The 26,791-nt window shown below is 61.0% G+C and overlaps 4 protein-coding genes across 4 annotated transcripts; 1 reads left to right on the top strand and 3 right to left on the bottom strand.

Annotated features, from left to right (window-relative positions):
• Positions 1 to 58: 58 nt before the first annotated feature.
• LENG1 (leukocyte receptor cluster member 1) lies at positions 59 to 4,295 on the bottom strand. The gene is made up of 4 exons (XM_082299874.1): positions 3,986 to 4,295; positions 3,409 to 3,543; positions 1,682 to 1,953; positions 59 to 662 (listed from the first exon to the last, which is right to left on the bottom strand). The coding sequence occupies exons 1-4, from the start codon at positions 4,115 to 4,117 to the stop codon at positions 455 to 457; spliced, it is 747 nt and encodes a 248-aa protein (XP_082156000.1). The 5' UTR covers positions 4,118 to 4,295; the 3' UTR covers positions 59 to 454.
• MBOAT7 (membrane bound acylglycerophosphatidylinositol O-acyltransferase MBOAT7) lies at positions 4,253 to 16,630 on the bottom strand (the record flags this gene model as incomplete). The annotated part of the gene is made up of 8 exons (XM_082299849.1): positions 16,505 to 16,630; positions 14,170 to 14,299; positions 11,761 to 11,887; positions 11,069 to 11,225; positions 9,795 to 10,149; positions 7,566 to 7,742; positions 5,713 to 6,124; positions 4,253 to 4,387 (listed from the first exon to the last, which is right to left on the bottom strand). Exons 1-8 carry the CDS (start codon positions 16,578 to 16,580, stop codon positions 4,253 to 4,255), a joined length of 1,569 nt encoding a protein of 522 aa, XP_082155975.1. The 5' UTR covers positions 16,581 to 16,630.
• Positions 16,631 to 17,900: 1,270 nt separating this feature from the next.
• TSEN34 (tRNA splicing endonuclease subunit 34) lies at positions 17,901 to 18,940 on the top strand. Its single transcript, XM_082299792.1, has 4 exons — positions 17,901 to 18,218; positions 18,298 to 18,337; positions 18,423 to 18,542; positions 18,639 to 18,940. Exons 1-4 carry the CDS (start codon positions 17,913 to 17,915, stop codon positions 18,827 to 18,829), a joined length of 657 nt encoding a protein of 218 aa, XP_082155918.1. The 5' UTR covers positions 17,901 to 17,912; the 3' UTR covers positions 18,830 to 18,940.
• Positions 18,941 to 19,015: 75 nt separating this feature from the next.
• On the bottom strand, positions 19,016 to 26,789 carry GRWD1 (glutamate rich WD repeat containing 1). The gene is made up of 8 exons (XM_082299848.1): positions 26,573 to 26,789; positions 24,842 to 24,959; positions 23,319 to 23,475; positions 22,166 to 22,234; positions 22,009 to 22,135; positions 20,817 to 20,956; positions 20,528 to 20,728; positions 19,016 to 19,995 (listed from the first exon to the last, which is right to left on the bottom strand). Exons 1-8 carry the CDS (start codon positions 26,781 to 26,783, stop codon positions 19,672 to 19,674), a joined length of 1,347 nt encoding a protein of 448 aa, XP_082155974.1. The 5' UTR covers positions 26,784 to 26,789; the 3' UTR covers positions 19,016 to 19,671.
• Between the last annotated feature and the right edge of the window lie 2 nt (positions 26,790 to 26,791).

Raw genomic sequence — 26,791 nt, 5'->3', positions numbered from 1 at the left:
GGGGGTCTCAGGTGGATTTTGGGGGTCTCAGGGGGATTTTGGGGGGTCTCAGGTGGATTTTGGGGGTCTCAGGGGGATTTTGGGGGGGTCTCAGGGGGATTTTGGGGGTCTCAGGTTTATTTTGGGGGTCTCAGGTGGATTTTGGGGGTCTCAGGTGGATTTTGGAGGCTCCCCGCGCCCCCCCTGTGCCAGCCGGGGGTGGAGCTGTCCCTTGTAGGTTTGGGGGGGTCTCAGGTGGATTTTGGGGGGTCTCAGGTGGATTTTGGGGGTCTCAGGTGGATTTTGGGGGTCTCAGGGGGATTTTGGGGGTCTCAGGTTTATTTTGGGGGGGTCTCAGGTGGATTTTGGGGGCTCCCCGCGCCCCCCCTGTGCCAGCCGGGGGTGGAACTGTCCATTGTAGGTTTGGGGGGGTCTCAGGTTTATTTTGGGGGGTCTCAGGTGGATTTTGGGGGTCTCAGGGGGATTTTGGGGGCTCCCCGCGCCCCCCCCGCGCCAGCCGCGGGTGGAACTGGCTGTTGTAGGGCCGGTGCCGCTCCGGGGGGGGGTCCCGGGGGGGATTTTGGGGGCGATTTTGGGGGTCCCGGAGCCCCCTGAGCAGCTCCCGGCTCCGGGCGGCCTCGGCGGCCTCGCGGGCCCAGCGCTGGCGCCGCAGCTCCTGCAGCCTGCAACGGTAATTAGCGCTAATTAGCGTAATTAACGAGGGGGGGATTGGTGGGAGGAGGAGGGGGGAACATGGGGGGGGGAAGGGAAGGGATGGGAGGGGGTGGGGATGAATTAGCGCGGGGGTAGTTAGTTAATTAAGGGGTAATTAAGGGGTAATGAAAGGGTAATTAAAGGGTAATTGGGGTGATTAAGGGGGTAATTAGGGGAAGGGGTTGAATAAAGGGGGGGGGAGATGGGGTGGCAATAAGGAATGATGTTAATTAAGAGGTTAATTAAGGAGTTAATTCGTTAAGGGGTTAATTACAGTGAGAAGAGGCGTCAAGGCCCAATTTTAGGGGGATAAAGCCCAAATTTTAGGGGATGGAACCCCAGTTTTGGAGGGGTTAAATCCTAATTTTGGAGGAGTTCTAAATCCCCGATTTTAGGTCACCAAACCCCAATTCTGGAGTGGTTAAACCCCAATTCTGGACGAGTTTTAAATCCCCAATTTTAGGGCGTCAAAGCCCCATTTTTGGGGGCTCAAACCCCAATGCTGGACGAGTTTTAAATCCCCCAATTTTAGGGCGTCAAAGCCCCATTTTTGGGGGCTCAAACCCCAATTCTGGACGAGTTTTAAATCCCCAATTTTAGGGCGTCAAAGCCCAATTTTTGGGGGCTTAAACCCCAATTCTGGACGAGTTTTAAATCCCCAATTTTAGGGTGTCAAAGCCCAATTTTGGGGGGGATAAATCTCCCATTTTGGGGGGCCCGAACCCCGATTTTGGAGTTATTAAATCCCAATTCTGGACGAGTTTTAAATCCCCAATTTTAGGGCGTCAAAACCCCATTTTTGGGGGCTCAAACCCCAATTCTGGACGAGTTTTAAACCCCCAATTTTAGGTCACCAAACCCCAATTTTGAGGGCACAGGAGAGGTTGTAGCTTCATTAAAGAGAGATTTAATTAACAGTGAAAGCCTCAATGTCGGGGGGGTTGCATTAATCAATTAACCAGGCGCTAATGAACCAAGCCCCACTCACCCTCCTGCCCCGCCCCTCTCGGGGGGGGCTCTGGGGGGGCTCCTGGCTGGCTGCTGGGGGGATTTTTTGGGGCTGGGGGGGCGGCGCAGCCCCTTCCTCATCTCCTGGAGAGGGTCCAGCAGCGCTTTGCGCCCTCCCTGCACCTCGTGCTGCCCCCCCCGCGCCCCCTCCCCACTTTTGGGGGCTCGCAGGTACCAGGGGGGGCTGCTCTGGGCTTCGGCCGCGCTCTGGCCCAGGTAGGTCAGGACCCCCAGCGCCCGCTCCCGCCGCTCCTGGGGGAGGGGGAGGGGAAATGTGGGCAGGGGGATTCAAGGGAACCCCCCCCATGCCAAAACCAGCCCCCCTTTATTCCCCAAATCACCCTGGGTTTAGCCCAAATCCCCCCGGTTTTAGCCCAAATTCCCCCGGTTTTGGCCCAAATCCTCCCGGTTTTACCCCAAATCCCCCCCTTTTTACCCCAAATCCTCCCCTTTATTCCCAAATCCCCCTGGGTTTAGCCCAAATCCCCCCGGTTTTAGCCCAAATTCCCCCGGTTTTGGCCCAAATCCTCCCCTTTATTCCCAAATCCCCCTGGTTTTCGCTCAAATCTCCCCGTTTATTCCCCAAATCCCCCCGGTTTTACCCCAAATCCCCCCCTTTTTACCCCAAATCCTCCCCTTTATTCCCAAATCCCCCTGGTTTTAGCCCAAATCCTCCCGGTTTTAGCCCAAATCCTCCCCTTTTTACCCCAAATCCCCCCGGTTTTAGCTCAAATCCTCCCCTTCTTACCCCAAATCCTCCCCTTTATTCCCCAAATCCCCCTGGTTTTAGCCCAAATCCCCCCGTTTATTCCCAAATCCCCCCGGTTTTAGCCCAACCCCCCCTTTATCCCCAAATTCCCCCCTTTTTACCCCAAATCCTCCCCTTTTTACCCCAAATCCTCCCCTTTATTCCCAAATCCCCCTGGGTTTACCCCAAATCCTCCCCTTTATTCCCAAATCCCCCCGGTTTTACCCCAAATCCTCCCGGTTTTAGCCCAAATCCTCCCCGTTTATTCCCCAAATCCCCCCGGTTTTAGCCCAAATCCTCCCGGTTTTAGCCCAAATCCCCCCTTTTTACCCCAAATCCTCCCCTTTATTCCCAAATCCTCCCGGTTTTACCCCAAATCCTCCCGGTTTTAGCCCAAATCCTCCCCTTTATTCCCCAAATCCCCCTGGGTTTACCCCAAATCCCCCCGGTTTTAGCCCAACCCCCCCTTTTTACCCCAAATCCTCCCCTTTTTACCCCAACTCCCCCCGGTTTTACCCCAAATCCTCCCGGTTTTACCCCAAATCCCCCCCTTTTTACTCCAAATCCCCCCCTTTATTCCCAAATCCCCCAATTTTTACTTCAAATCCCCTCTTTTTACCCCAAATCCCCCCTTTTCACCCCAAATCCCCCCTTTTCCACCCCCACCCCCTCCAATTGCAGCTGGGGGGAAATTGGGGAAGGGGATTTAGGGTGCCCCCCCCCTCTTTTCCCCCCCAAAATTTGGGATTTGGGATTTTCACCCCCCCCCCCCCAATCCCTCCTTTTTTCCCCTCAAATCCCATTTTCCCTCCTCCTGGAGGGGGGGGGGGGGGAATTCGGGGCTCCCACCCCCCCCCAGATCCCCCCAAAATCTCCACGCCCCTCCCCCCCCAAAGGAGGGGTATTTTCCTTTTTTTTTTTGGGGGGGGGTCCCCCAAAAATCCCCTCCCCCCCCTCACCTTTTCCCGCCTTTTTTCCGCCTCGTGCTCGCGGTTCGGGGTCTCCTCGGGGGGGGGGAACAGCACGGGGGGGGCGGGGGGGGAGGGGCTGCGACCCCCGACCCGCGCCCGCTTCCGCAGGAGCTCGGTACGGACCTGGGGGGGGGGGGGGTGTCAGGGACCCCCAAAATTCCGCCCAACCCCCCCCCCCCCCCCCAAAATACAACCCCCCCTCCCCCTCCAGGGCTTTATCACCCCCTCCCCGCTAATTTTACCCCTCCCGGCTGTTTTTACCCCCCCCCCCCAATCTGATCCCCACAGACTTTATTAAACCCCCCCCCATTTATCTTGCACAGCCCCCCCCCCCCCCCAATTTATTCCCCACCCCCCAAAAGGGCTTTTTTTAGCCGATTCCACCCCCCCATCCCCCCCCCCAAGCAGGCGATAATGGTTTACGCCAAGCCACGCCCACAACCCGTAATATATTCAAAGCCTCGCCCAATCATTGGCTCCCCGCAGTTTAAGCCACGCCCCCCCGTTTCAAGCCCCGCCCCTCCTTCACTTCCATCCCCCCTCCCCCCCTCCCCTCAGCACTCGCCTCCTGCTCCGCCCGCAGCGCGCGCGCCTCTCGTTTCCTGCGCTCGACCTCGGCCGCCGCCTCGTCCCGCCGCACCCGCGCCACATTGTCCTTGTTCCGCACGTGCCACGATTTCTTCGGCAGGATGTTCATGGCGGCGGCGGCGGGAGCGGGAGCGGGAACGGGAGCGGGGCCGGGAACGGGAGCGGGACCAGGCCGCGACTCTGAGGGACGGAGGCCGCGCCGCCCTCCCTTCCGCCTTCTCGGCTCTGATTGGCTCAGCTCGCGTCACTCAGTACCTCCCTCGCGCTGTGATTCGCCCAACACGTTCGCGCCGTCCCTTCTCGCTGTCTGATTGGTCGAGCGCTGTAGTCCCGCCCCTTTATCGTCTTCTGATTGGCTCAGCTGCCTCACCCACACGGGCTGTGCCGGAAGTGAAGGTTTCCCGCCTTCACGGGACATTGTGGGAGCGTCGCCATATTGAATCGTGAGGGGAGGCCGGGGTGGGGTCGGAGGAAGGTCCCGAAAGCCCCCCAAAACAACCCAAAACCCCCTTTGGGAGTTCCCAAAACTCCTCTGGGACCCTCTAAAATCCCCCTGGAACCTCCTGATCCAGTTTTTTCCTCAGATTCCACTGAATTTCCCCAGGTTTTCCCCATTTTCCTAAGATTCGCCTCAGGGCCTGGGAAGGTCCTGCAGAATCAGGTCAGTTCAAGGGGGTTCGGATCCGTTTGGGGGTATTTCGGTTCATTTTAGGTATATTCGAGTCGATTTTAGGGGTTTTGGGGTCACTTTTGGGGTCCCCATACCAAACACACCGGGGATGTCGCTCAAGGCTTTTATTTCTCTCAATTTTGAGGGGGGCCCTTCCAAAAAACAGAGCCCCCCCACTCCCACCCCCCCTATAAAAGCTCCCCCCAAATCCCTCCCCAGGCCCCCCTTCCTGGGTATTGGGGTTCAGGGGGGTGGGAGATCCCCCGTAAATTCTGACTGTTGGGGTCCCCCCTGATTTGGGGCTATCGGAGCCCCCCCCCCCCCTCCTGGATTTTGGGGTTCAGGGTGGGTCCCCTCGAGTTCTGGGGTTTAGGGGATCCCCCTCTCTTTTCCATTGGGGTCCCTCCCCCCTTGACCTGAGTATTGGGGTCTTTCCTTCCTCCTCCTCCTCACCCCAAAATTTTGGGATCCCCCTTAAGCTCTGGATTTTGGGCTCCATCCCCACCCCGACCATCGGGGTCCCTCCTCTTCCTCAGCTCCTGGGATTTGGGGTTCAGGGGATCCTCCCCGTCCTCTCTTTTGGGGTTCGGGAGCTCCCCAACCTCCTGGATTTTGGGATTCAGGGCATCTCCCCCCCACTCCTGATTTTTGGGATTCAGAGGATCCCCACCCTCCTGAATTTTAGGGTTTAGGGCCTCCCTTCCCTCCTGAATTTTGGGATTTAGGGGCTCCCTTCCCTCCTGAATTTCGGGATTTAAGGGCTCCCTTCTCTCCTGAATTTTGGGATTTAGGGTGCTCCCACCCTCCTCAATTTTAGGATTTAGGGGCTCCCTTCTCTCATGAATTTTAGGATTTAGGGGGCTCCCACCCTCCTCAATTTTAGGATTTAGGGGCTCCCTTCCCTCCTGAATTTCGGGATTCCCACCCTCCTGAATTTTAGGATTTAAGGGCTCCCTTCCCCCCTGAATTTTAGGATTTAAGGTGCTCCCACCCTCCCCTCTCTCTCTCCCATGGGGGTCCCTCCTCCTCCTCACCCCCTCCCCCTCCCCCCCTCCATCCCGCCCCTTTTCCCGCCCATTTTCCCGACCCTTTCCCGCCCTTTTCCCGGCAGCCCCCGCGGCCGTGAGGGGGATGAGGACGAGCAGGGGCAGGACGTGCAGGCAGAAATGCACCGAGGCCCAGAAGCGCAGCGTGGCCGCGGCTCCTCGCAGCACGAAACCCATGCTCAGGTACTCGAACGCCCTCATCTTGAGGAACCACTGCCCTCCCCGCAGCAGGGACCCCTTCCAGCCCCCGAGCCGCTCCAGGGGCACCCCGAAATAATCGCCCAGAGCCCTCTCGGCCGCCGCCTCGGCCGCCAGCCACAGGGGCACGCTGAGGAACGCCAGGTGCTGCCCCCCGTGCAGCCCGTGCCAGTAGGCCGAGGCCAGCATGGTGCAGGCGTTCCTGGTTTGGGGGCAAAAACGGGGGAAATGGGCTCAGGGTGAGGCGCTGGGAGCCGTGGGAGAAGCAGGGGTTTAGGTAGGAGGTGTCAGAATTGGGGTTGCAGGCAGCAAAATGCAATTTGTGCACCCTCAATTCCAGCCTAAGCACCCAAAATTCAGTTTAAGCCTCCCCAATTCCAGCCTAAGCACCCAAAATTCAACCACTAACATTCAGCCCGTGCCCCAATCCCTCTCCCAGTGCCCCCCAGTGCCCCCAACCCCCCTCCCAGTGCCCCCAAATCCCCTCCCAGTTCCTCCAATCCTTTTCCAGTGTCCTCAATCCCCCTCCCAGTGCCCCCCAGTCCTTCCCAGTGTCCCCAGTCCTCCTCCCAGTGCCTCCCACTGGCCCCAGTCCCACTCCCAGTGCTTTCCTGTTCCCACCCAGTGTCCCCAGTCCCTTTCCCAGTGCCCCCAGTCTCCATCCCAGTTCCCTCCCAGTGCCCCCCAATCCCCTCCCAGCTCCTCCAAATCCCCTCCCAGTGCCCCCCAATCCCCTCCCAGTGCCCCCCAATCCCCTCCCAGTGCCTCCAGTCCCCTCCCAGCTCCTCCAAATCGCCTCCCAGTGCCCCCAAATCGCCTCCCAGCGCCCCCCAATCCCCTCCCAGTTCCTCCAATCCCCTCCCAGTGCCCCCCAATCCCCTCCCAGTTCCTCCAATCCCCTCCCAGTGCCCCCCAATCCCCTCCCAGTTCCTCCAGTCCCCTCCCAGCTCCTCCAAATCGCCTCCCAGTGCCCCCCAATCCCCTCCCAGCGCCCCCCAATCCCCTCCCAGTTCCTCCAATCCCCTCCCAGTGCCCCCCAATCCCCTCCCAGTGCCTCCAGTCCCCTCCCAGTGCCCCCCAATCCCCTCCCAGTTCCTCCAGTCCCCTCCCAGCTCCTCCAAATCCCCTCCCAGCGCCCCCCAGTCCCCTCCCAGCGCCCCCCAATCCCCTCCCAGCGCCCCCCAATCCCCTCCCAGCGCCCCCAATCCCCTCCCAGCGCCCCCCAGTCCCCTCCCAGTGCCCCCAGTCCCCTCCCAGCGCCCCCCAATCCCCTCCCAGCGCCCCCCAATCCCCTCCCAGTTCCCCCAGTCCCCTCCCAGCGCCCCCCAGTCCCCTCCCAGCGCCCCCCAATCCCCTCCCAGCGCCCCCCAATCCCCTCCCAGCGCCCCCCAATCCCCTCCCAGTTCCCCCAGTCCCCTCCCAGCGCCCCCCAGTCCCCTCCCAGCGCCCCCCAATCCCCTCCCAGCGCTCCCCAATCCCCTCCCAGCGCCCCCCAATCCCCTCCCAGCGCCCCCCAATCCCCTCCCAGCGCCCCCCAATCCCCTCCCAGTGCCCCCAATCCCCTCCCAGTGCCCCCAATCCCCTCCCAGCGCCCCCCAATCCCCTCCCAGCGCCCCCCAGTCCCCTCCCAGCGCTCCCAGTACCTGATGACGGGGTACTGGCGGGGTCCCCTGCGGTGCACGTAGGCCGCCAGCCACCACTGCACCGTCATGTTCCAGCGCCGCAGCCCCCCCCGGAAGCGCCGGCCCAGCTCGGTGCCCCAGGGATCCACGGTGCGCACGGTCTCGAAATCCCACTGCTCCTCGGGCACCTGGGCCCAGCTGGCACAGGGGAGAGAGCCCCAGGTGGCACCGGTGAGCTCCAGGGAGGGACACGGGCAGCCCTCGGCCCCTCTGCGTGTCCCCAGCGGTCACTCGTGGTCACTCACAGGCCCCACAGCCCCTGCACCCCAATACCCAGCGGTCACTCGTGTTTGGGGTACTCCTAAATGGGGGGATTTGGGGTAAAATTGGGGGGATTTGGGGTTAAAAGAGGGGGGTTTGGGAATAAAGGGGGGATTTGGGGTAAAAAGGGTGGATTTGGGGTAAAATTGGGGGGATTTGGGGTAAAATTGGGGGGATTTGGGGTTAAAAGAGGGGGGTTTGGGAATAAAGGGGGAGGATTTGAGGTAAAAAGGGGGGATTTGGGGTAAAATTGGGGGGATTTGGGGTAAAATTGGGGGGATTTGGGGTTAAAAGAGGGGAATTTGGGAATAAAGGGGGGATTTGGGGTAAAAAGGGGGGATTTAGGAATAAAGGGGAGGATTTGGGAATAAAGGGGGGGATTTGGGGTAAAATTGGGGGGATTTGGGGTAACAAGGGGGGGGTTGGGAACAAAGGTAGGGATTTGAGGTAAAAAGGAGGGGGTTTGGGGTTAAAAGGGGGGATTTGGGGTAAAACCGGGGGATTTGGGGTAAAAAGGAGGCGATTTGGGGTAAAAAGGAGGGGATTTGGGGTAAAAAGGGGGGATTTGAGGTAAAAAGGGGGGATTTGAGGTAAAAAGGAGGGGATTTGGGGTAAAAAGGGGGGATTTGGGGTAAAAAGGGGGGATTTGAGGTAAAAAGGGGGGATTTGAGGTAAAAAGAGGAGGATTTGGGGTAAAAAGAGGGGATTTGGGGTAAAAAGGAGGGGATTTGGGGTAAAAAGAGGAGGATTTGGGGTAAAAAGGGGGGGATTTGAGGTAAAAAGGAGGCGATTTGGGGTAAAAAGGAGGCGATTTGGGGTAAAAAGGAGGGGATTTGGGGTAAAAAGGGGGGATTTGAGGTAAAAAGGGGGGGATTTGAGGTAAAAAGGGGGGGATTTGAGGTAAAAAGGAGGGGATTTGGGGTAAAAAGGAGGCGATTTGAGGTAAAAAGGGGGGATTTGAGGTAAAAAGGGGGGATTTGAGGTAAAAAGGGGATTTGGGGTAAAAAGGAGGCGATTTGAGGTAAAAAGAGGAGGATTTGGGGTAAAAAGAGGAGGATTTGGGGTAAAAAGGAGGGGATTTGGGGTAAAAAGGGAGGATTTGAGGTAAAAAGGGGGGGATTTGGGGTAAAAGGAGGATTTGAGGTAAAAAGAGGAGGATTTGGGGTAAAAAGGAGGCGATTTGGGGTAAAAAGGAGGGGATTTGGGGTAAAAAGGGGGGATTTGAGGTAAAAAGGGGGGGATTTGGGGTAAAAAGGAGGCTATTTGAGGTAAAAAGAGGGGATTTGGGGTAAAAAGGGGGGGATTTGAGGTAAAAAGGAGGGGATTTGGGGTAAAAAGGAGGCGATTTGAGGTAAAAAGGAAGCGATTTGAGGTAAAAAGGGGGGATTTGAGGTAAAAAGGAGGCGATTTGGGGTAAAAAGGAGGCGATTTGAGGTAAAAAGGGGGGATTTGAGGTAAAAAGGAAGCGATTTGGGGTAAAAAGGGGGGATTTGAGGTAAAAAGGGGGGATTTGAGGTAAAAAGGGGGGATTTGAGGTAAAAACAGGAGGATTTGAAGTAAAAAGGGGGGATTTGAGGTAAAAAGGGGGGATTTGAGGTAAAAAGGGGGGATTTGAGGTAAAAAGGAGGCTATTTGAGGTAAAAAGAGGGGATTTGGGGTAAAAAGGGGGGGATTTGAGGTAAAAAGGAGGCGATTTGGGGTAAAAAGGAGGCGATTTGAGGTAAAAAGGAAGCGATTTGAGGTAAAAAGGGGGGATTTGGGGTAAAAAGGGGGGATTTGAGGTAAAAAGGAGGCGATTTGAGGTAAAAAGGAGGCGATTTGAGCTAAAAAGGGGGGATTTGAGGTAAAAAGGAGGCGATTTGGGGCAAAAGGCCGGTCCCCATCTACACCCCAACGCCCTCCCCCCTCCCCCACCCAGCGGTCCCTCACCTTTTGGGCCGCTCCCAGGCCACCGTGGGTCCCTGGCCCGGTTTGCAGCGGGCGCTTCGGGGGTAGGCCCCGAGCCCCGCGGCCACGCAGCCGGCCTCGGCACAGAGCCAGCCCACGTAGAGGCGCAGGCGCAGGGCCAGGAACACGGGCACCATGTGAGCCAGCCGGGCCAGCCAGGGCAGCGCCTCGAAGCCCGGCCGCAGCACGGCCTCGGCCGGCCAGGCCCGTCCCACCAGCAGCCCCAGGGCACCCATGGCCGGCGCCCAGCGCGCGTGGGCCAGCAGCCGGAACAGCGCGGGCGGCGCCGGAGGGCCCCACACCCAGTCCAGGTGCGTGCCCAGGCGGTAGAAGGGTCCTGGAAAGGGTTAATGGGGGGTGGGGACAGGCAGGTGTCACCCAGGTGTCACCCAGGTGTCGTCACTCAGGTGTCACCCAGGTGTCACTCAGGTGTCACCCAGGTGTCACCCAGGTGTCACTCAGGTGGCCGTGGGAGCCCCAAAGCCGGGCAGAAAGGAGAGAATTTGGGGAGGACGGCGTCGAAATCTCTGCTGGGATCTCCCAGAGTTGCCCCAAAATCTCCGCTGGGACCTCCCCAAAATTGCCCCAAAATCTCCTCTGGGACCTCCCCAAAATTCCCCAAAACCTCCTCTGGGACCTCCCGAAATTGCCCAAAATCTCCGCTGGGACCTCCCCAAAATTGCCCCAAAACCTCTGCTGGGACCTCCCCAAAATTGCCCCAAAATCTCCGCTGGGACCTCCCCAAAATTGCCCCAAAATCTCCGCTGGGACCTCCCCAAAATTCCCCAAAACCTGCTCTGGGACCTCCCCAAAATTGCCCCAAAATCTCCTCTGGGACCTCCCCAAAATTCCCCAAAATCTCCGCTGGGACCTCCCCAAAATTCCCACAAAAACTCTGCTGGGACATCCCCAAAATCTCCTCTGGGACCTCCCCAAAATTCCCCAAAACCTCCTCTGGAACTTCCTCGAAATTCCCCAAAACCTCTCTGGGACCTCCCAAAATCCCCCAAAACCTCTCTGGTCCCCACCCCCCAAATCTCTCCCAGGGACCATTTTGGGTGGTTTTTACACGGATTTGGGGCTTCCCGGGGTGGGATTTTTTCCAAGGGGGGGGTCCCCACGGAGTCAGGAATCCCCAAATTCTCCCAGATCCCCCCAAAATCCACGGGGGTCCCACCCAGGTAACCCCAGGGGGGGACATTGGGGACCCCTGGGTGCCCCCTTTTGGCCCCGCCCCCTTTTGGCCCCGCCCCCACCTGTCAGCAGCCCCAGGTAGCAGTAGCTGTAGCACAAGATGTCAATCAAGCTGGGCACGCGCCGCAGCGAGCCAATCATCAGCTGCGTCTCCTCTGACGTCACACCTTTAAGCTCCGCCTCCCGCAGCTCCTGCACGTCACTGGCCAGGCTGACCATCTGGGGGCGGGGCCAAGGTGAGGGCCCCAAATCAGCCCCCGAGCCCCCCAAAATCCACCCCAAATCAGCCCCTGAGCCCCCCAAAATCCACCCCAAATCAGCCCCTGAGCCCCCCAAAATCGCCCCCAAAATCACGCCCTGAACCTCCCAAAATCCACCCCAAAATCATCCCCTGAACCTCCCCCAAAATCACGCCCTGAACCTCCCAAAATCCACCCCAAAATCATCCCCTGAACCCCCCCCAAAATCACGCCCTGAACCTCCCAAAATCCACCCCAAAATCATCCCCTGAACCCCCCAAAATCCATCCCCAAATCAGCCCCTGAACCCCCCAAAATCTCCCCCCAAATCACCCCCTGAGCCCCCCCAAATCCCCCCCAAAATCACCCCTGAACCCCCCCAAAATCAAACCCCAAACCCCCTAAAATCCCCCCTAGAGCTCCTCCCCACAAAATCACCCCCAAAATCACCCCCAGGCCCCCCAAAATCACCCCCCAGAAGCCCCCCCAGGCCCCCCCAGCCCCCTCCCCGTTACCTTGAGGGTGGTGAGGAGCTGCAGGGCGTTGGCCAAGGGGGGGGGCTCGGGCAGCCCCCAGACCCAGGGGGTGCGGAAGAACAGGAGGTACCCGAAGGCCCAGGCCAGGGCAGCCCCCCCGGAGTGCCTGGGGAGGGGGTCCCCAAAAAATTTGGGGCATCCCAAACCTCCCCCATGATCTTTAAACCTCCCCTCAATCACCCCAAAATTCCTCCCATCAAACCACCCCAAAATCCCTCCCCAAACCACCCCAAAATTCCTCCCAAAATCCCCCTCAAACCACCCCAAAATCCCCCCTCAAACCACCCCGAAATCCCTCCCCAAACCACCCCAAAATCCCCCATCAAACCACCCCAAAATCCCTCCCCAAACCACCCCGAAATTCCTCCCAAAATGCCCCTCAAACCACCCCAAAATCCCCCCTCAAACCACCCCAAAATCCCCCCTCAAACCACCCCAAAATCCCTCCCCAAACCACCCCAAAATCCCTCCCCAAACCACCCCAAAATCCCTCTCCAAACCACCCCAAAATTCCTCCCAAAATCCCCCTCAAACCACCCCAAAATCCCCCCTCAAACCACCCCAAAATCCCCCCTCAAACCACCCCAAAATCCCTCCCCAAACCACCCCAAAATGCCCCTCAAACCACCCCAAAATCCCCCCTCAAACCACCCCAAAATCCCTCCCCAAACCACCCCAAAATCCTCCCCAAAATCCCCCCCAAATTCGGCTCCATCCCAAAACCTCTCTGACCCCCCCCAAATCCCCCCCCTCACCCTGGGGGGTCCCACAGAGAATTTGGGGTGCCCCTCCCCCTGCCGCCCCCCTAATTAACCCCTGGCGTTAATTACTCAATTAACGAACTCCGGTGTCGTAACGAACCCCGAAACTCACGGGGGGAGGGGGAGGGGAGAAGAAGCCTCGGGACCCCCCCAAAATGCACCCGGATGCCCCAAAAATGCACTTGGGACCCCCCCAAAGGACTTGGGACCCCCAAAATCCTCCCAAATCAGGGAGCGGCGCCCCAAAAATGCACTGGGGACCCCCAAAAATGCACTGGGGACCCCCAAAATGCACTGGGGACCCCCCAAAATCGGTCTGGGACCCCCCAAAATCGGTCAGGGACTCCCCAGAATTGGTCTGGGAGCCCCCAAAATCGGCCTGAGACCCCCCAAAAATGCACTTGGGACTCCCCAAAATCCGTCTGGGACGCCCCAAAATCGGTCTGGGACCCCCCCAAAATGGCCCTGGGACCCCCCCAAATGGCCCTGGCACTCCCTAAAATTGGCCTGAGAGCCCCAAATCGGTCTGGGACCCCCCCAAAAGGCCCTGGGACCCCCCCAAATGGCCCTGGGACTCCCTAAAATTGGTCTGGGGGCCCCCAAAATCGGTCTGGAACCCCCCAAAATTGGTCTGGTAGCCCCCCCAAAGGCCCTGGTAGCCCCCCAAAGACCCTGGGACCCCCCAAGTGGCCCTGGGAGCCCCCAAAATCGGTCAGGGACTCCCTAAAATCGGTCTGGGATCCCCCAAAATGGCCCTGAGACCCCCTAGAATCGGTCTGGGAGCCCCCAAAATCGGTCAGGGACCTCCCAAAATGCACCTAGGACTCCCTAAAATCGGTCTGGGAGCCCCCAAGTGGCCCTGGTAGCCCCCCAAAGGCCCTGGGAGCCCCCAAAATCGGTCAGGGACTCCCTAAAATCGGTCTGGAACCCCCCAAAATCGGTCTGGTAGCCCCCCAAAGGCCCTGGTAGCCCCCCAAAATCGGTCAGGGACTCCCTAAAATCGGTCTGGGATCCCCCAAAATGGCCCTGAGACCCCCTAGAATCGGTCTGGGAGCCCCCAAAGGCCCTGGGACCCCCCCAAATGACCCTGGGAGCCCCCAAAATCGGTCAGGGACTCCCTAAAATCGGTCTGGAACCCCCCCAAATCGGTCTGGTAGCCCCCAAGTGGCCCTGGTAGCCCCCCAAAGGCCCTGGGACCCCCCAGAATCGGTCAGGGACTCCCTAAAATCGGTCAGGGACTCCCTAAAATCGGTCTGGAACCCCCCAAAATCGATCAGGGACTCCCTAAAATCGGTCAGGGACTCCCTAAAATCGGTCTGGAACCCCCCAAAATCGGTCTGGTAGCTCCGCAAAAGGTCCTGGTAGCCCCCCAAAGGCCCTGGGACCCCCAAAATCGGTCAGGGACTCCCTAAAATCGGTCTGGGAGCCCCCAAAATCGGTCTGGTAACCCCCAAAAGGCCCTGGTAGCCCCCCAAAGGCCCTGGTAGCCCCCCAAAGGCCCTGGGACCCCCCAGAATCGGTCAGGGACTCCCTAAAATCGGTCAGGGACCCCCCAAAATCGGTCTGGAACCCCCCCAAAATCGGTCTGGAACCCCCCCAAAGGCCCTGGTAGCCCCGGGCCACTGACCTGGGCAGGAGGGCGAGCGCGGCGCAGGTGCCCAGCACGGTGGCCAGCGAGTGCAGCGCGTGGGGGCCGCAGGTGAGCAGCGCCAGCCCCGCCCCCACCGCCGCCCCCCCGAGCTGGCGCCAGCGCGGGCCTGGGGGGAGGGGAGGGGTCAGGGAGGGGGGGAGAGACCCCACCCCAAAATCCACCCCCCCCCCCCAAAAAACTGCTCAAAACCCAGCCTGGGACCCCCCAAAATAACCCCCCAAAAACCTCCGGGAATGCCCAAAAATCATCTGGGAGCCCCCCAAAATCACCCGGGATTCCCCAAAAACCTTCAGGAATGCCCAAAAATCATCTGGGAGTCCCCAAAATCACCCGGGATTCCCCAAAAACCTTCAGGAATGCCCCAAAATCATCTGGGAGCCCCAAAATCACCCGGGATTCCCCAAAAAACCTCCCAAAAACCTTCAGGAATGCCCCAAAATCATCTGGGAGCCCCAAAATCACCCGGGATTCCCCAAAAAAACTCCCAAAAACCTTCAGGAATGCCCCAAAATAATCTGGGAGTCCCCAAATAACCCAGGGCCCCCCAAAAACCTCCAGGAATGCCCCAAAATCATCTGGGAGCCCCCCAAAATCACCCAGGATTCCCCAAAAAACCTCCCCAAAAACCTCCAGGAATGCCCCAAAATCATCTGGGAGCCCCAAAATCACCCGGGATTCCCCAAAATACCCCCCAAAAACCTTCAGGAATGCCCCAAAAATCATCTGGGAGCCCCAAAATCACCCGGGATTCCCCAAAAACCTTCAGGAATGCCCAAAAATCATCTGGAAGCCACAAAATCACCCAGGATTCCCCAAAAAACCTCCCAAAAACCTTCAGGAATGCCCCAAAATCATCTGGGAGCCCCCCAGAATCACCCGGGATTCCCCAAAAACCTTCAGGAATGCCCCAAAAATCATCTGGGAGCCCCCCAAAATCACCCGGGATTCCCCAAAATACCCCCCAAAAAACCTCCAGGAATGCCCCAAAATAATCTGGGAGTCCCCAAATAACCCAGGGCCCCCCAAAAACCTTCAGGAATGCCCAAAAATCATCTGGAAGCCACAAAATCACCCGGGATTCCCCAAAAAAACTCCCAAAAACCTTCAGGAATGCCCCAAAATAATCTGGGAGTCCCCAAATAACGCAGGGCCCCCCAAAAACCTCCAGGAATGCCCCAAAATCATCTGGGAGCCCCCCAAAATCACCCAGGATTCCCCAAAAAACCTCCCCAAAAACCTCCAGGAATGCCCAAAAATCATCTGGGAGCCCCAAAACCACCCGGGATTCCCCAAAATACCCCCCAAAAACCTCCAGGAATGCCCCAAAATAATCTGGAAGCCCCAAAATCACCCGGGATTCCCCAAAATACCCCCCAAAAACCTTCAGGAATGCCCCAAAAATCATCTGGGAGCCCCAAAATCACCCAGGCCCCCCCAAAAACCTCCAGGAATGCCCCAAAATCATCTGGGAGCCCCAAAATCACCCAGGCCCCCCCAAAAACCTCCAGGAATGCCCCAAAATCATCTGGGAGCCCCAAAATCACCCGAGATTCCCCAAAAACCTTCAGGAATGCCCAAAAATCATCTGGAAGCCCCAAAATCACCCGGGATTCCCCAAAAAACCTCCCAAAAACCTTCAGGAATGCCCAAAAATCATCTGGGAGCCCCAAAATCACCCAGGCCCCCCCCAAATACCTCCAGGAATGCCCAAAAAATCATCTGGGAGCCCCAAAATCACCCGGGATTCCCCAAAATACCCCCCAAAAACCTCCAGGACTGCCCAAAAATCATGTGGGACCCCCCAAAATAACCCAGGGCCCCCCAAAGTACCCTCACCCTAACCCGAACCACCCAAAAACCACCCGAGAGCTCCCAAATATCCCCCAAAAACCATTTGGGACCCCCCAAAATCAGCCAGGACCTCCTAAATACCCCCCAAAAACCTCCAAGGAATGCTCAAAACCCAGCTAGAACCCCCCAAAATAACCCAGGATCCCCCAAAATAGCCCCACCCTAACCCTGACCGCCCAAATGTCATCTGAGACCCCCCCCAAAATCACCCAGGACCCCCCAAAAACCTCCAGGAATACCCAAAAAATCATCTGGGACCCCCCCAAAAAACCACCCGGGACCCCCCAAATACCCCCTGAGCCCCCAACCAGGACCACCTGGGACCCCCAAAATTCCCTCCGAGACGCCTCCAACCCCTCCAGAATCCCCCCCTGGACCCCCCCAAATCCTTCCAGAACCTCCCCGAACGCCCCGGACCCCCCAAAAAACCCCTCCCGGAGCCCCCCGGAGCCGCCCTCACCGCGATCCTTGAGCACGAAGCCCACGGGGATGGAGCCGAGCAGCACGGCCAGGTAGGTCAGCTCCTCGCGGCTCATGGCGGCGCCGGGACCCCCCAAAAACCCCCCAAAAACCCCCCCGGGACCCCCCAAAAACCCCCCGGGACCCCCCAAAACCCCCCCGGGCCCCTGCGCGGCTCCGCGGCTCCGGCGCGGGGGAGGAGGGGGCGTGGTCTGAGCGAGCCACGCCCACCGCCCGCCAAGGGCGGGAACCGCGCGGTGGCCACGCCCACAGTGGGCGTGGTTTTTTGAGAAGCTCCGCCCCCACGAGGGGCGGGGCCATGGGGGAACCCCCAGGTACCGATTGAGGAGAAAATGGGGGGCTGGGGGCTTAAAGGGGGGAGTGGGAGGCAGCTGGGTGGGTCCTTCGAGAGGAGTCTGGCCCTTTAAGAGCGGGGCAGTGGGTGTTAAAAGGTGTCTGGCCCTTTAAGAGCGGGGGAGTGGGTATTAAAAGGTGTCTGGCCCTTTAAGAGCAGGGCAGTGGGTATTAAAAGGTGTCTGGCCCTTTAAGAGCGGGGGAGTGGGTATTAAAAGGTGCCTGGCCCTTTAAGAGCGGGGCAGTGGGTATTAAAAGGTGTCTGGCCCTTTAAGAGCGGGGCAGTGGGTATTAAAAGGTGTCTGGCCCTTTAAGAGCGGAGGAGTGGGTATTAAAACGTGTCTGGCCCTTTAAGAGCGGGGGAGTGGGTACTAAAAAGTGCCTGGCCCTTTAAGAGCGGGGGAGTGGGTATTAAAAGGTGTCTGGCCCTTTAAGAGCGGGGGAGTGGGTATTAAAAAGTGTCTGGCCCTTTAAGAGCGGGGCAGTGGGTATTAAAACGTGTCTGGCCCTTTAAGGGTGGTCGGACCCCCCCCCATGGGGGTGTCTTTTAAAGGGGGTTTGGCCCTTTAAGATGGGCGGGATGAACACTCGGGGCTGCGGGGGGGGATCAGGTCCCTTTAAAATGGGGGGGGGGGGGGGGGAGAACGTTGTTAAAGGGGTCTGGCCCTTTAAGGGTGGTGGGAGCTTAAAGGGTCCTCAAAGGGGGCCCTTTAAAATGAGGGTGAAACTGCGTTAAAAGCGCTCTGGCCCTTTAAGGGGACTGGAACCCACCGCATGGTGGGGAATTTTAAAGGGCGTCTGGCCCTTTAAGGGCGGTGGGGCCCACAATGGCGGCATTTAAAGGGGCTCGGTCCCTTTAAGCCTCGCGGGCTCTTTAAGAGCCCTCAGAGAGCTTTAACACCGTGCTGGGCTCGCTCTTAAAAGGGGCTGAGCCGCCCTCGTTGCTTTGAACAGGCCGTGCTGGGGCCCGCTGGGCATCGCCGCTTTAAATCCGCCGGGACGCGCGGGGTCACTTCCGGGGGATCCTGAGGCCACTTCCGGGAAGAAGCGGCAAAATGGCGGCGGGGACTGAGGGGGTCCCGGGGGTCTGCGGGGAAGCGGACGGGTCAGAGTCCCCCGGGACCCCCTCGGGCTCCATCCCGGAGCTTCCCCGGGTGCGGCGGCAGCGCGGGCGGTTCCTGGTGTGGGCTCCGGGCGCGGCGCGGGCGCTGCGGGAGCGGCACCGCGTGTGGGGGGCGCTGGTCGGGGCCCCCCCGCGCCGGGGCCGCGCCGGAGCCGCGCCGGGGCCGCGGCTGCCGCTGGAGCTGAGGCCGGAGGAGGCGCGGGCGCTCCGGGAGAGCGGCGCAGCCACGGTGGAGACGGTACCGGGGGGGGGGGGGGGGTGAGGGGGGGGGGAGGGGCACCGAGAGCTCCCCTGAGCCGCCCCTCCCCCCCCCCCAGATTGACGAGGCCGAATCGGAGCCCGAGGAGACCCCGACAGGTGGGGGAGGGGCGGCTTGGGGAGATATTGGGGGGGTGGGGGAGGGTCAGACCCTCACTGACCCCTCCCCTCCCCCCTCCCTCAGACCCGTCCCGCCCCTCCCCCCCCGCCGAGCGCCGCTTCCGCGTGTTCCGGGAGCTGTGGGGGAGGGGGCTGCACCTGACCGCGGGCGGCAAATTCGGGGGCGACTTCCTGGTGTACCCCGGTAAGGGGGGAGGGGAGGGGTCTCTGGGGCTGTCCCCGCCCCCTCCCCACCATTCCTGACCCTCCCCCCTCCCCCTTTTTTCCCCTCCCCCCCCAGGCCCCCCCGCGCTGTTCCACGCAGGGGCGGTGGCGCTGTGCCCGCGCGCTTCCCGCCCGCAGCCGCTGGGGGCGCTGCTCGCGGCCGCGCGCCTCGGCACGAGCGTGCGCAAATCGCTGCTGCTCTGCGCCGCGCCGCCAGGGGGCGCCCTGGCCTGCACCGCCCTCCAGTGGCGCGGCGACCTCACGTGAGCGCGCACGTGACAGCGCCACGTGACAGCGCCCCCACGTGGCAGCGCCCCCACGTGCCGCCGCCTTTTCTCGCGCGCGGCGGAACCGTCGAATTAAAAAAGGGTTGGTTTTTTGGTTTTTTTTTGGTTTTTTTTTCAAATAATAATAAAAATAAAATCGGTTTTTTTTTTTTTTAAAGTCGTTTCCAAGTCTCTCTCCTTTAGGTAGCTCAACACCACCTTAAGGGCGGGATGGGGAAATGGAAATGAGCAGAGAACCCCCTGAAGGGGAGAGGGGAGGGGGCTCCGAACCCCCAAAATGGGGTGGGGGGAGCTCAGGGGGGCGCTGGTGATATTTGGGGAGGGGTCAGACACCCCTGAATGGGGGGAGGGGGAGCCGCTATTTCATCCCTGAGCCCCTCCCAGTTTGGGGGCTGCCCTTTAATGGGAAGGGGGGGGTGGGTGCCAACCCCAATTCGGGGGTCCCAACCCCCCCCGTTGTTCAGGGGTCACCCCCTAAACGGCTCCAGCTGCCTCATTCTGGGGGGTGGGGTGGGGGTTCCCTCACAGCTGAGGGGGTCCCACCCAACCCTGGGGGTCCCTCCCCCATTTCAGGGTCCTTCCCCTGTTTTGGGGGGTCCCTCCCCCATTTTGGAGTCCCTGCCCCATTTTGGGCGTTCCCTGCCCCATTTTGGAGTCCCTGCCCCGTTTTGGGGTTTCCTGCCCCGTTTCAGGCTTTCCTGCCCTGTTTCGGGGTTTCCCCGCCCCATTTCGGGGTTTCCCTGCCCCGTTTTGGGGTTCCCCGCCCCGTTTCGGGGTTTCCCCGCCCCGATTCCGCCGCTTTTCGCCCCGATTTTGGGGCGCTCACACGCTGATGGTGCGGAAGGCGGCGATGCCGTGGCGGCCGGTGCAGAGCAGCAGCCCCGGGCACTGCGGGTGCCAGTGCAGCTCCTTGACCTCGCGCTCGCCCTGGTGCAGGAACAGCAGCTGGGGGGGCAGCTCCGACAGCCCCTCCCCCTCCGCGGACCCCTCCCCCGCCTCGGGGTCTCTCTCCACGCCCAGGTCCCACTGGGTGACCAGGTCATCCTCGCCCGCGGCCGCCAGGACGCCGCTCTCGCCCGGGTGCCACTGGACGGAGGTGATGGGCCCGCGGTGCTGCTTGAAGGTGGCCACGCACGAGGAGCTCGTCTGCAGGGGGAGAACGGGGAGGGGCTGAGGGGGCTTGGAGGGGGCAGTTTGGGGGGTCTGGGGGCAGTTTGGGGAGTCTAAGGGGCAGTTTGGGGGGTGTAAGGGGCAGTTTGGGAGGTCTAAGGGGCAGTTTGGGGGGTCTGGGGGCAGTTTGGGGGGTCTAAGGGGCAGTTTGGGGGGTCTAAGAGGCAGTTTGGGGGGTCTAAGAGGCAGTTTGGGGGGTGTAAGGGGCAGTTTGGGGGTGTAAGGGGGCAGTTTGGGGGGTCTGGGGGCAGTTTGGGGGGTGTAAGGGGCAGTTTGGGGGGTCTAAGAGGCAGTTTGGGGGGTCAGTGAGGGGTCAGTGAGGGGGTCAGTGAGGGGGTCAGTGAGGGGTCAGCGAGGGCTCTCACCTGGATGTTTCTCAGGTCCCAGAGGCGCAGCACGCCGTGGGGTGGGGTCAGTGTGGGGGTCAGTGTGGGGGTCAGTGAGGGGTCAGTGAGGGGTCAGTGAGGGGTCAGTGAGGGGTCAGTGAGGGGTCAGCGTGGGCTCTCACCTGGATGTTTCTCAGGTCCCAGAGGCGCAGCACGCCGTCGTCCCCCCCGCTGAGCAGCGCGGCCGGGTCCCGCCGGCTCCAGGTGATGACGTTGACGTCCCCGTCGTGGGCCGAGGCCACGGTCACTTGGCAGGCGCGGGGCGGAGGGGCCCGCACGTCCCAGACGCGGATGGAGGCGTCCGAGGAGCACGAGATGAACACCTGGGGGAGGGAATTGGATGACCCTGAGGGGGGTTGGGTGACCCCAAGGGGGTGGACGGGTGACCACTGTGCTGCCCCTTGTCCTCACCGAGGCCTCGCTGGGTGACCACTGCAGGTCCTCGACGCTGCCGCCGTGGCCGAGCAGCGGCCGCTGGTCCACGGCCCAGCCGCCCTCACGCGGCTCCCAGCGATGGATGCGGCCCCGGACGTCCCCGGACAGCAGCCGGCCTGGGAAGGGGGGAGAGGGGTCAGGCAGTGGGGACACAGCCCTTCCCAAGGCAGGAACCCCCCAAAATATCCCCCAAATTCATACTGGGGCCTCCACTCCCACCCAAACCCCCCTGAACGCCCACACCCCATAACCCTGCAGAGCCCCCCACAAGCCCCAGTTTCCCAACGGCAGGGTAGGGGGACCCCCAGAGACCCCCCAGTGATCACCCCAAACTCCTCCCAGAAGCCTCCCGAGCTGCACCCACCACTCCCTTTTCCACCTCACATGTTTCACCTTCTTTTGCCTCACGTTTCTCTCCCCTTTTCTCCCCTCACGTTTCCCGCCCTTTTCCCCCCTCACGTTTCCCGCCCTTTTCCCCCTCACCTTTCCCTCCCTTTTCCCCTCCTTTTCTCCCCTCACCTTTCCCTCCCTTTTCCCCTCCTTTTTCCCCCTCATGTTTCCCTCCTTCCCCCTCACGTTTCCCTCCCTTCTCCCCTCACCTTTCCCTCCCGTTTTCCCCCTCACCTTTCCCTCCCTTTTCCCCTCCTTTTTCCCCCTCACATTTCCCTCCCTTTTCTCCCCTCACGTTTCTCTCCCCTTTTCCCCCCTCACCTTTCCCTCCCTTTTCCCCTCCTTTTTCCCCCTCACGTTTCCCTCCCTTTTCTCCCCTCACGTTTCCCGCCCTTTTTCCCCTCACCTTTCCCTCCCTTTTCCCCTCCTTTTCTCCCCTCACCTTTCCCTCCCTTTTCCCCTCCTTTTTCCCCCTCACGTTTCCCTCCTTCCCCCTCACCTTTCCCTCCCTTTTCTCCCCTCACCTTTCCCTTTTCTCCCCTCACTTTTCCCTCCCTTTTCCCCTCCTTTTCTCCCCTCACCTTTCCCTCCCTTTTCCCCTCCTTTTTCCCCCTCACGTTTCCCTCCTTCTCCCTCACCTTTCCCTCCCTTTTCTCCAAACCCTCACCGTGGCTCTGGGGACTCCACTCCAGCCCTTTTCTCTCCCCCTTGACCCCCATGAACCCCCAGCCCCCATAACTCTCCCCCAAACCCTCCCCAGCTCCCCCCAAACCCTCACCGTGGCTCTGGGGGCTCCAGTCCAGCCCGAACCCCTCGTCCAAGTGGCCGCTGAAGGTGGCGAGCGCGGGCAGCGCCCCCTGCTGGACGGTCTTCGGCCCCCTCCTCAAATCCCCCTCCTCAAATTCGCCCCCCAGGACCCCCAGGGCCCCCCCTAAGCCCAGCACCTCCACCTGGCCCCGCTCCGACCACACGGCCGCGATCGGGGACCCCCCGAGGGACGTCACCTGTGGGAGGGGGGGGATGGAAAAAGGGGGAAGGGGAGATCAGGACCCTCAAAAGGGGCGATGGGAGGGGTTTGGGGGGGTCCCAAAGGGGGTTTGGGGAAATTTGGGGGGGGTCCCAGAGGATCCTGGGAGGGTCTCAGGGGGAGCTTCGGGGTTTTTTGGGGGGATTCTAGGGGGTATCTGGGAATCCCAGGGAGAATTTGGGGATCCCAGGGGGTATTTGGGGATCCCAGGGGGTATTTGGGGGGTCCCAGGGCACTTCAAGGTGGCTTTTTTGGGGGTCCCAGGGGGTATTTGGGGCTCCCAGGTGTTCCCCAGGGTTTTTTGAGGGTCCCAGGTGGTATTTGGGGATCCCAGAGGTGCCCCAAGGTTTTTTTGGGGCTCCCAGTGGGTATTTATGGGTCCCAGGGGTGCCCCAGAGTTTTTTGAGGGTCCCAAGGGGTATCTGGGGGGTCCCCCAGGGTTTTTTGGGGCTCCCAGGTGGTATTTGGGGGTCCCAGGGGTGCCCCAGAGTTTTTTTGGGGGTCCCAGTGGGTATTTAGGGATCCCAGGGGTTCCCCAGGGTTTTTCGAGGGTCCCAAAGGGTATTTGGGGGGTCCCAAGTTCTTTTTGGGGCTCCCAGTGGATATTTACGGGTCCCAGGGGTTCCCCGGGGTTTTTTGGGGGTCCCATGGGGTATCTGGGGGGTCCCAGGGGTTCCCCAGGGTTTTTTGGGGCTCCCAGGTGGTATTTAGGGATCCCAGGGGTTCCCCAGGGTTTTTTGGGGCTCCCAGTGAGTATTTATAGGTCCCAGGGGTTCCCCAGGGTTTTTTGAGGGTCCCAAAGGGTATTTGGGGGGTCCCAGGTTCTTTTTGGGGCTCCCAGTGGGTATTTAGGGATCCCAGGGGTGCCCCAGAGTTTTTTGAGGGTCCCAAGGGGTATCTGGGGGGTCCCCCAGGGTTTTTTGGGGCTCCCAGGTGGTATTTGGGGGTCCCAGGGGTGCCCCAGGTTCCTTTGAGGGCCCCCAGGGTGATTTGGGGAGGGGTCCCAGGGGGTGTTTGGGGTTCCCACGGTGGGTGGTTTTTTTTTGGGGGGGGGTCCGTACCCGCAGCCGGTTGACCCCCCCGTAGTGGGGGGCCATGAGGAGCAGCAGCTGCGGCTCCCGCCCCTCCCCCTCCTCGTCGCTGTCGTCGCTGTCGCTGTCGCTGCCTCCCCTCCCCCGCCGCAGCCCGTGCAGATTCTGCATCTGCAGCAGCAGCACCCTGGGGGGGGGAGGGGACACCCCAAAATGAGGGGGGGGGGGACACCCCAAAACCTCCCCCCCCCCCGGACAGAAGTGGGGGAGGGGAAGAGACAAAGGGGGACCCCAAAAATGGGGGAGGGGAGGTGAAGGAGGAGAGCTCCCAAATGAGGGGAGGGGTTAAGGGGTCACGGGGGGAGTCAGGGGGGTTCTGGGGGGGCTCTGAGAGCATTTTTGGGGGTCCCCGAGAGCATTTTTGGGGGTCCTGGGGGTCTCTGAGAGCATTTTTGGGGGTCCTGGGGGGTCCCTCAGAGCATTTTTGGGGGTCCCTCAGAGCATTTTTGGGGGTTCTGGGGGGTCCCTCAGAGCATTTTTGGGGGTCTCTCAGAGCATTTTTGGGGGTGCTGGGGGGTCCCTGAGGGCATTTTTGGGGGTCCCCGAGAGCATTTTTGGGGGTGCTAGGGGGTCTCTGAGAGCATTTTTGGGGGTGCTGGGGGTCTCTGAGAGCATTTTTGGGGGTCCTGGGGGATCCCCGAGAGCATTTTTGGGGGTTCTGGGGGGTTCTGAGAGCATTTTTGGGGGTGCTGGGGGGTCCCTCAGAGCATTTTTGGGGGTGCTGGGGGGTCTGAGAGCATTTTTGGGGGTCCTGGGGGGTCCCTCAGAGCATTTTTGGGGGTTCTGGGGAGTCCCTCAGAGCATTTTGGGGGGTTCTGAGAGCATTTTTGGGGTTCTGGGGGGTCTCTCAGAGCATTTTTGGGGGTCCTGGGGGCTCCCTGAGAGCATTTTTGGGGGTCCTAGGGAGTCTCTGAGAGCATTTTTGGGGGTGCTGGGGGGTCCCTCAGAGCATTTTTGGGGGGTCTGAGAGCATTTTTGGGGGTCCTGGGGGGCTCTGAGAGCATTTTTGGGGGTTCTGGGGGGCTCTGAGAGCATTTTTGGGGGTGCTGGGGGGTCCCTCAGAGCATTTTTGGGGGCTCTGAGAGCATTTTTGGGGGTTCTGGGGGGCTCTGAGAGCATTTTTGGGGGTCCTGGGGAGTCCCTCAGAGCATTTTTGGGGGTGCTGGGGGGTCCCTCAGAGCATTTTTGGGGGTGCTGGGGGATCCCTGAGAGCATTTTTGGGGGTCCTGGGGGGTCTGAGAGCATTTTTGGGGGTTTTGGGGGGTGCCTCAGAGCATTTTTGGGGGTGCTGGGGGGTCTGAGAGCATTTTTGGGGGTGCTGGGGGGTCTCTCAGAGCATTTTTGGGGCTGCTGGGGGGGGGTCCCCAGGGGGTTTGGCACGGTCGGGGGGTCCCGGGGGGTGTTTTTGGGGTGTTTTTGGGGGAGATTTTCGGGTTCCTGGGGAGTTTTGGGGGGTCAGGAGGAATTTGGGGGGGGTCCCGGGGGTCTCTCACCGGTTGGCGCCGGGGGTCTCGGCCTGGGTGCCCGCACAGAGCAGCACAGACAGGGGGGGCTCCTCCCGCCCCTCCCCCAGCCCGTCCCGCACCACGTCAAAGCTCAGGCACGGCGACCCTGGGGGGGGGGGGGGAGGGGGCTCAGCGACCCCCAAAACCCCCCCCCAAAATCCTCCCGAGACCCTCGGGAACCCCAAAACCTCCCCTGAAATCCCCCCCCCCCCATCCCCCCTCCAACTTGGGACTCCCCTAAAACCCCCCCAAAAAATCCCCCCCAAAACTCCCAAAAAATCCCCCCCAAAACTCCCCCAAAATCCCCCCCAAAACTCCCCCAAAAAATCCCCCCAAAACTCCCCCAAAATCCCCCCAAAACTCCCAAAAAATCCCCCCCAAAACTCCCCCAAAAAATCCCCCCCAAAACTCCCCCCAAAACCCCCCCAAAACCCCCCAAATCCCCCAAAAACCCCCAAAACTCCCCCCAAATCCCCCAAGGGACCCCCAGGACCCCTCAGCTCCTCCCCATCCCCCCCAGGAGCCCCCCACGAGCCTCCCCCCCCCCCCCCGGACCCTCTCCAGACCCCTCCAGTGACCTCCCAGTAACACCAGTAACTCCCAGTAGCACCAGTAACTCCCAGTGCCCTGCCAGTGACCTCCCAGTAACACCAGTGACTACCCAGTGACTTCCCAGTAACTCCCAGTAACCCCCAGTAGCACCAGTGCCACCCCAGTAACCTCCCAGTAACTCCCAGTAACCTCCCAGTAACCCCCAGTAGCACCAGTGCCATCCCAGTGACCTCCCAGCGACCTCCCAGTAACCTCCCAGTAACTCCGCTGCCCTCCCAGTGCCCTCCCAGTAACTCCAGTGCCCTTCCAGAGCCCCCATGCCCCCTCAGCCCCCCCCCCCGACCCCCGCCAGCTCCTCCCCCCCTTTCCAGGACCCCCCCAGCCCCTTCCAGGACCCCTCTGCCCCTTTCCAGGACCCTTCCAGGACCTCCCCAGCCTCTTCTAGGACCCCTCCCCCCCTTTCCAGGACCCTTCCAGGACCCTCCCAGCCCCTTCCAGGACCTCCCCAGGACCCCCCAGCTCCCTCCAGGACCCCTCCGCCCTTTCCAGGACCCTTCCAGGACCTCCCCAGCCCCTTCCAGGACCCCTCTGCCCCTTCCAGGACCCTTCCAGGACCCCCCCAGCCCCTTCCAGGACCCTTCCAGGACCCCTCTGCCCCTTCCAGGACCCCCCCAGCCCCTTCCAGGACCCTTCCAGGACCCTTCCAGGACCCCTCTGCCCCTTCCAGGACCCCCCCAGCCCCTTCCAGGACCCTCCCAGCCCCTTCCAGGACCTCCCCAGTCCCTTCCAGGACCCCTCTGCCCCTTCCAGGACCCCTCCAGCCCCTTCCAGGACCCCTCTGCCCCTTCCAGGACCTCCCCAGGACCCCCCAGCTCCCTCCAGGACCCCTCCGCCCTTTCCAGGACCCTTCCAGGACCTCCCCAGCCCCTTCCAGGACCCCTCCGCCCCTTACAGGACCCTTCCAGGACCCTCCCAGCCCCTTCCAGGACCCCTCTGCCCCCTCCAGGCCCTCCCCAGCTCCTTCCAGGACCCCTCCAGGACCCCCCCCACCCCTTCCAGGACCCCCCCAGCCCCCTCCAGGACCCTCCCAGCCCCTTCCAGGACCCCTCCGCCCTTCCAGGGCCTCCCCAGGACCCCTCCGCCCCTCTCTCCCCGAGCCGCCGTTACCGGTGCCGGCGCGGTGATACATCACGTAGGCTTCCTCATCCATCACCAGCTCCTCGCCGGGGCCCAGCGGCGGCCCCGCCCCGGGCAGGTACACGCGGCCCGGGGGCTCCGCGTCCTCCCTGTCGCGATTGCGGGCCCGGGGCCGGTCGCGATTCGGGGCCCTGAGGCGATTCGGGGCCCGGGGCCGGGACGCGCCGCGCCGCGCCGCCATCTTGGCCG

This window comes from Coloeus monedula, assembly GCF_965178545.1.
Source record: "Coloeus monedula genome assembly, chromosome: 34".
Classification (NCBI taxonomy): Eukaryota; Metazoa; Chordata; class Aves; order Passeriformes; family Corvidae; genus Coloeus; species Coloeus monedula.
The sequence above is the reverse complement of the archived record's forward strand: the minus strand, read 5'-3'. Positions and strand labels throughout refer to the sequence as shown.

Bases quoted from the DNA above. Each gene is read 5' to 3' on its own strand.
- GRWD1 (XM_082299848.1), bottom strand. From the start codon at position 26,783: ATGGCGGCGCGGCGCGGCGCGTCCCGGCCCCGGGCCCCGAATCGCCTC. The intron at 24,960-26,572 runs GTAACGGCGGCT...CCCCCCCCCCAG, and splicing joins GTATCACCGCGCCGGCACCG to GGTCGCCGTGCCTGAGCTTT. The intron at 22,136-22,165 runs TTAGGGGGGGCC...GTCCTGGGGGGC, and splicing joins GCCAGGTGGAGGTGCTGGGC to GAATTTGAGGAGGGGGATTT.
- LENG1 (XM_082299874.1), bottom strand. From the start codon at position 4,117: ATGAACATCCTGCCGAAGAAATCGTGGCACGTGCGGAACAAGGACAAT. The intron at 3,544-3,985 runs GCGAGTGCTGAG...CCCCCCCCCCAG, and splicing joins CGCTGCGGGCGGAGCAGGAG to GTCCGTACCGAGCTCCTGCG. The intron at 1,954-3,408 runs GTGAGGGGGGGG...CCCCTCCCCCAG, and splicing joins CGGAAAAAAGGCGGGAAAAG to GAGCGGCGGGAGCGGGCGCT.
- TSEN34 (XM_082299792.1), top strand. From the start codon at position 17,913: ATGGCGGCGGGGACTGAGGGGGTCCCGGGGGTCTGCGGGGAAGCGGAC. The intron at 18,219-18,297 runs GTACCGGGGGGG...CCCCCCCCCCAG, and splicing joins GCGCAGCCACGGTGGAGACG to ATTGACGAGGCCGAATCGGA. The intron at 18,338-18,422 runs GTGGGGGAGGGG...CCCCTCCCTCAG, and splicing joins GCCCGAGGAGACCCCGACAG to ACCCGTCCCGCCCCTCCCCC.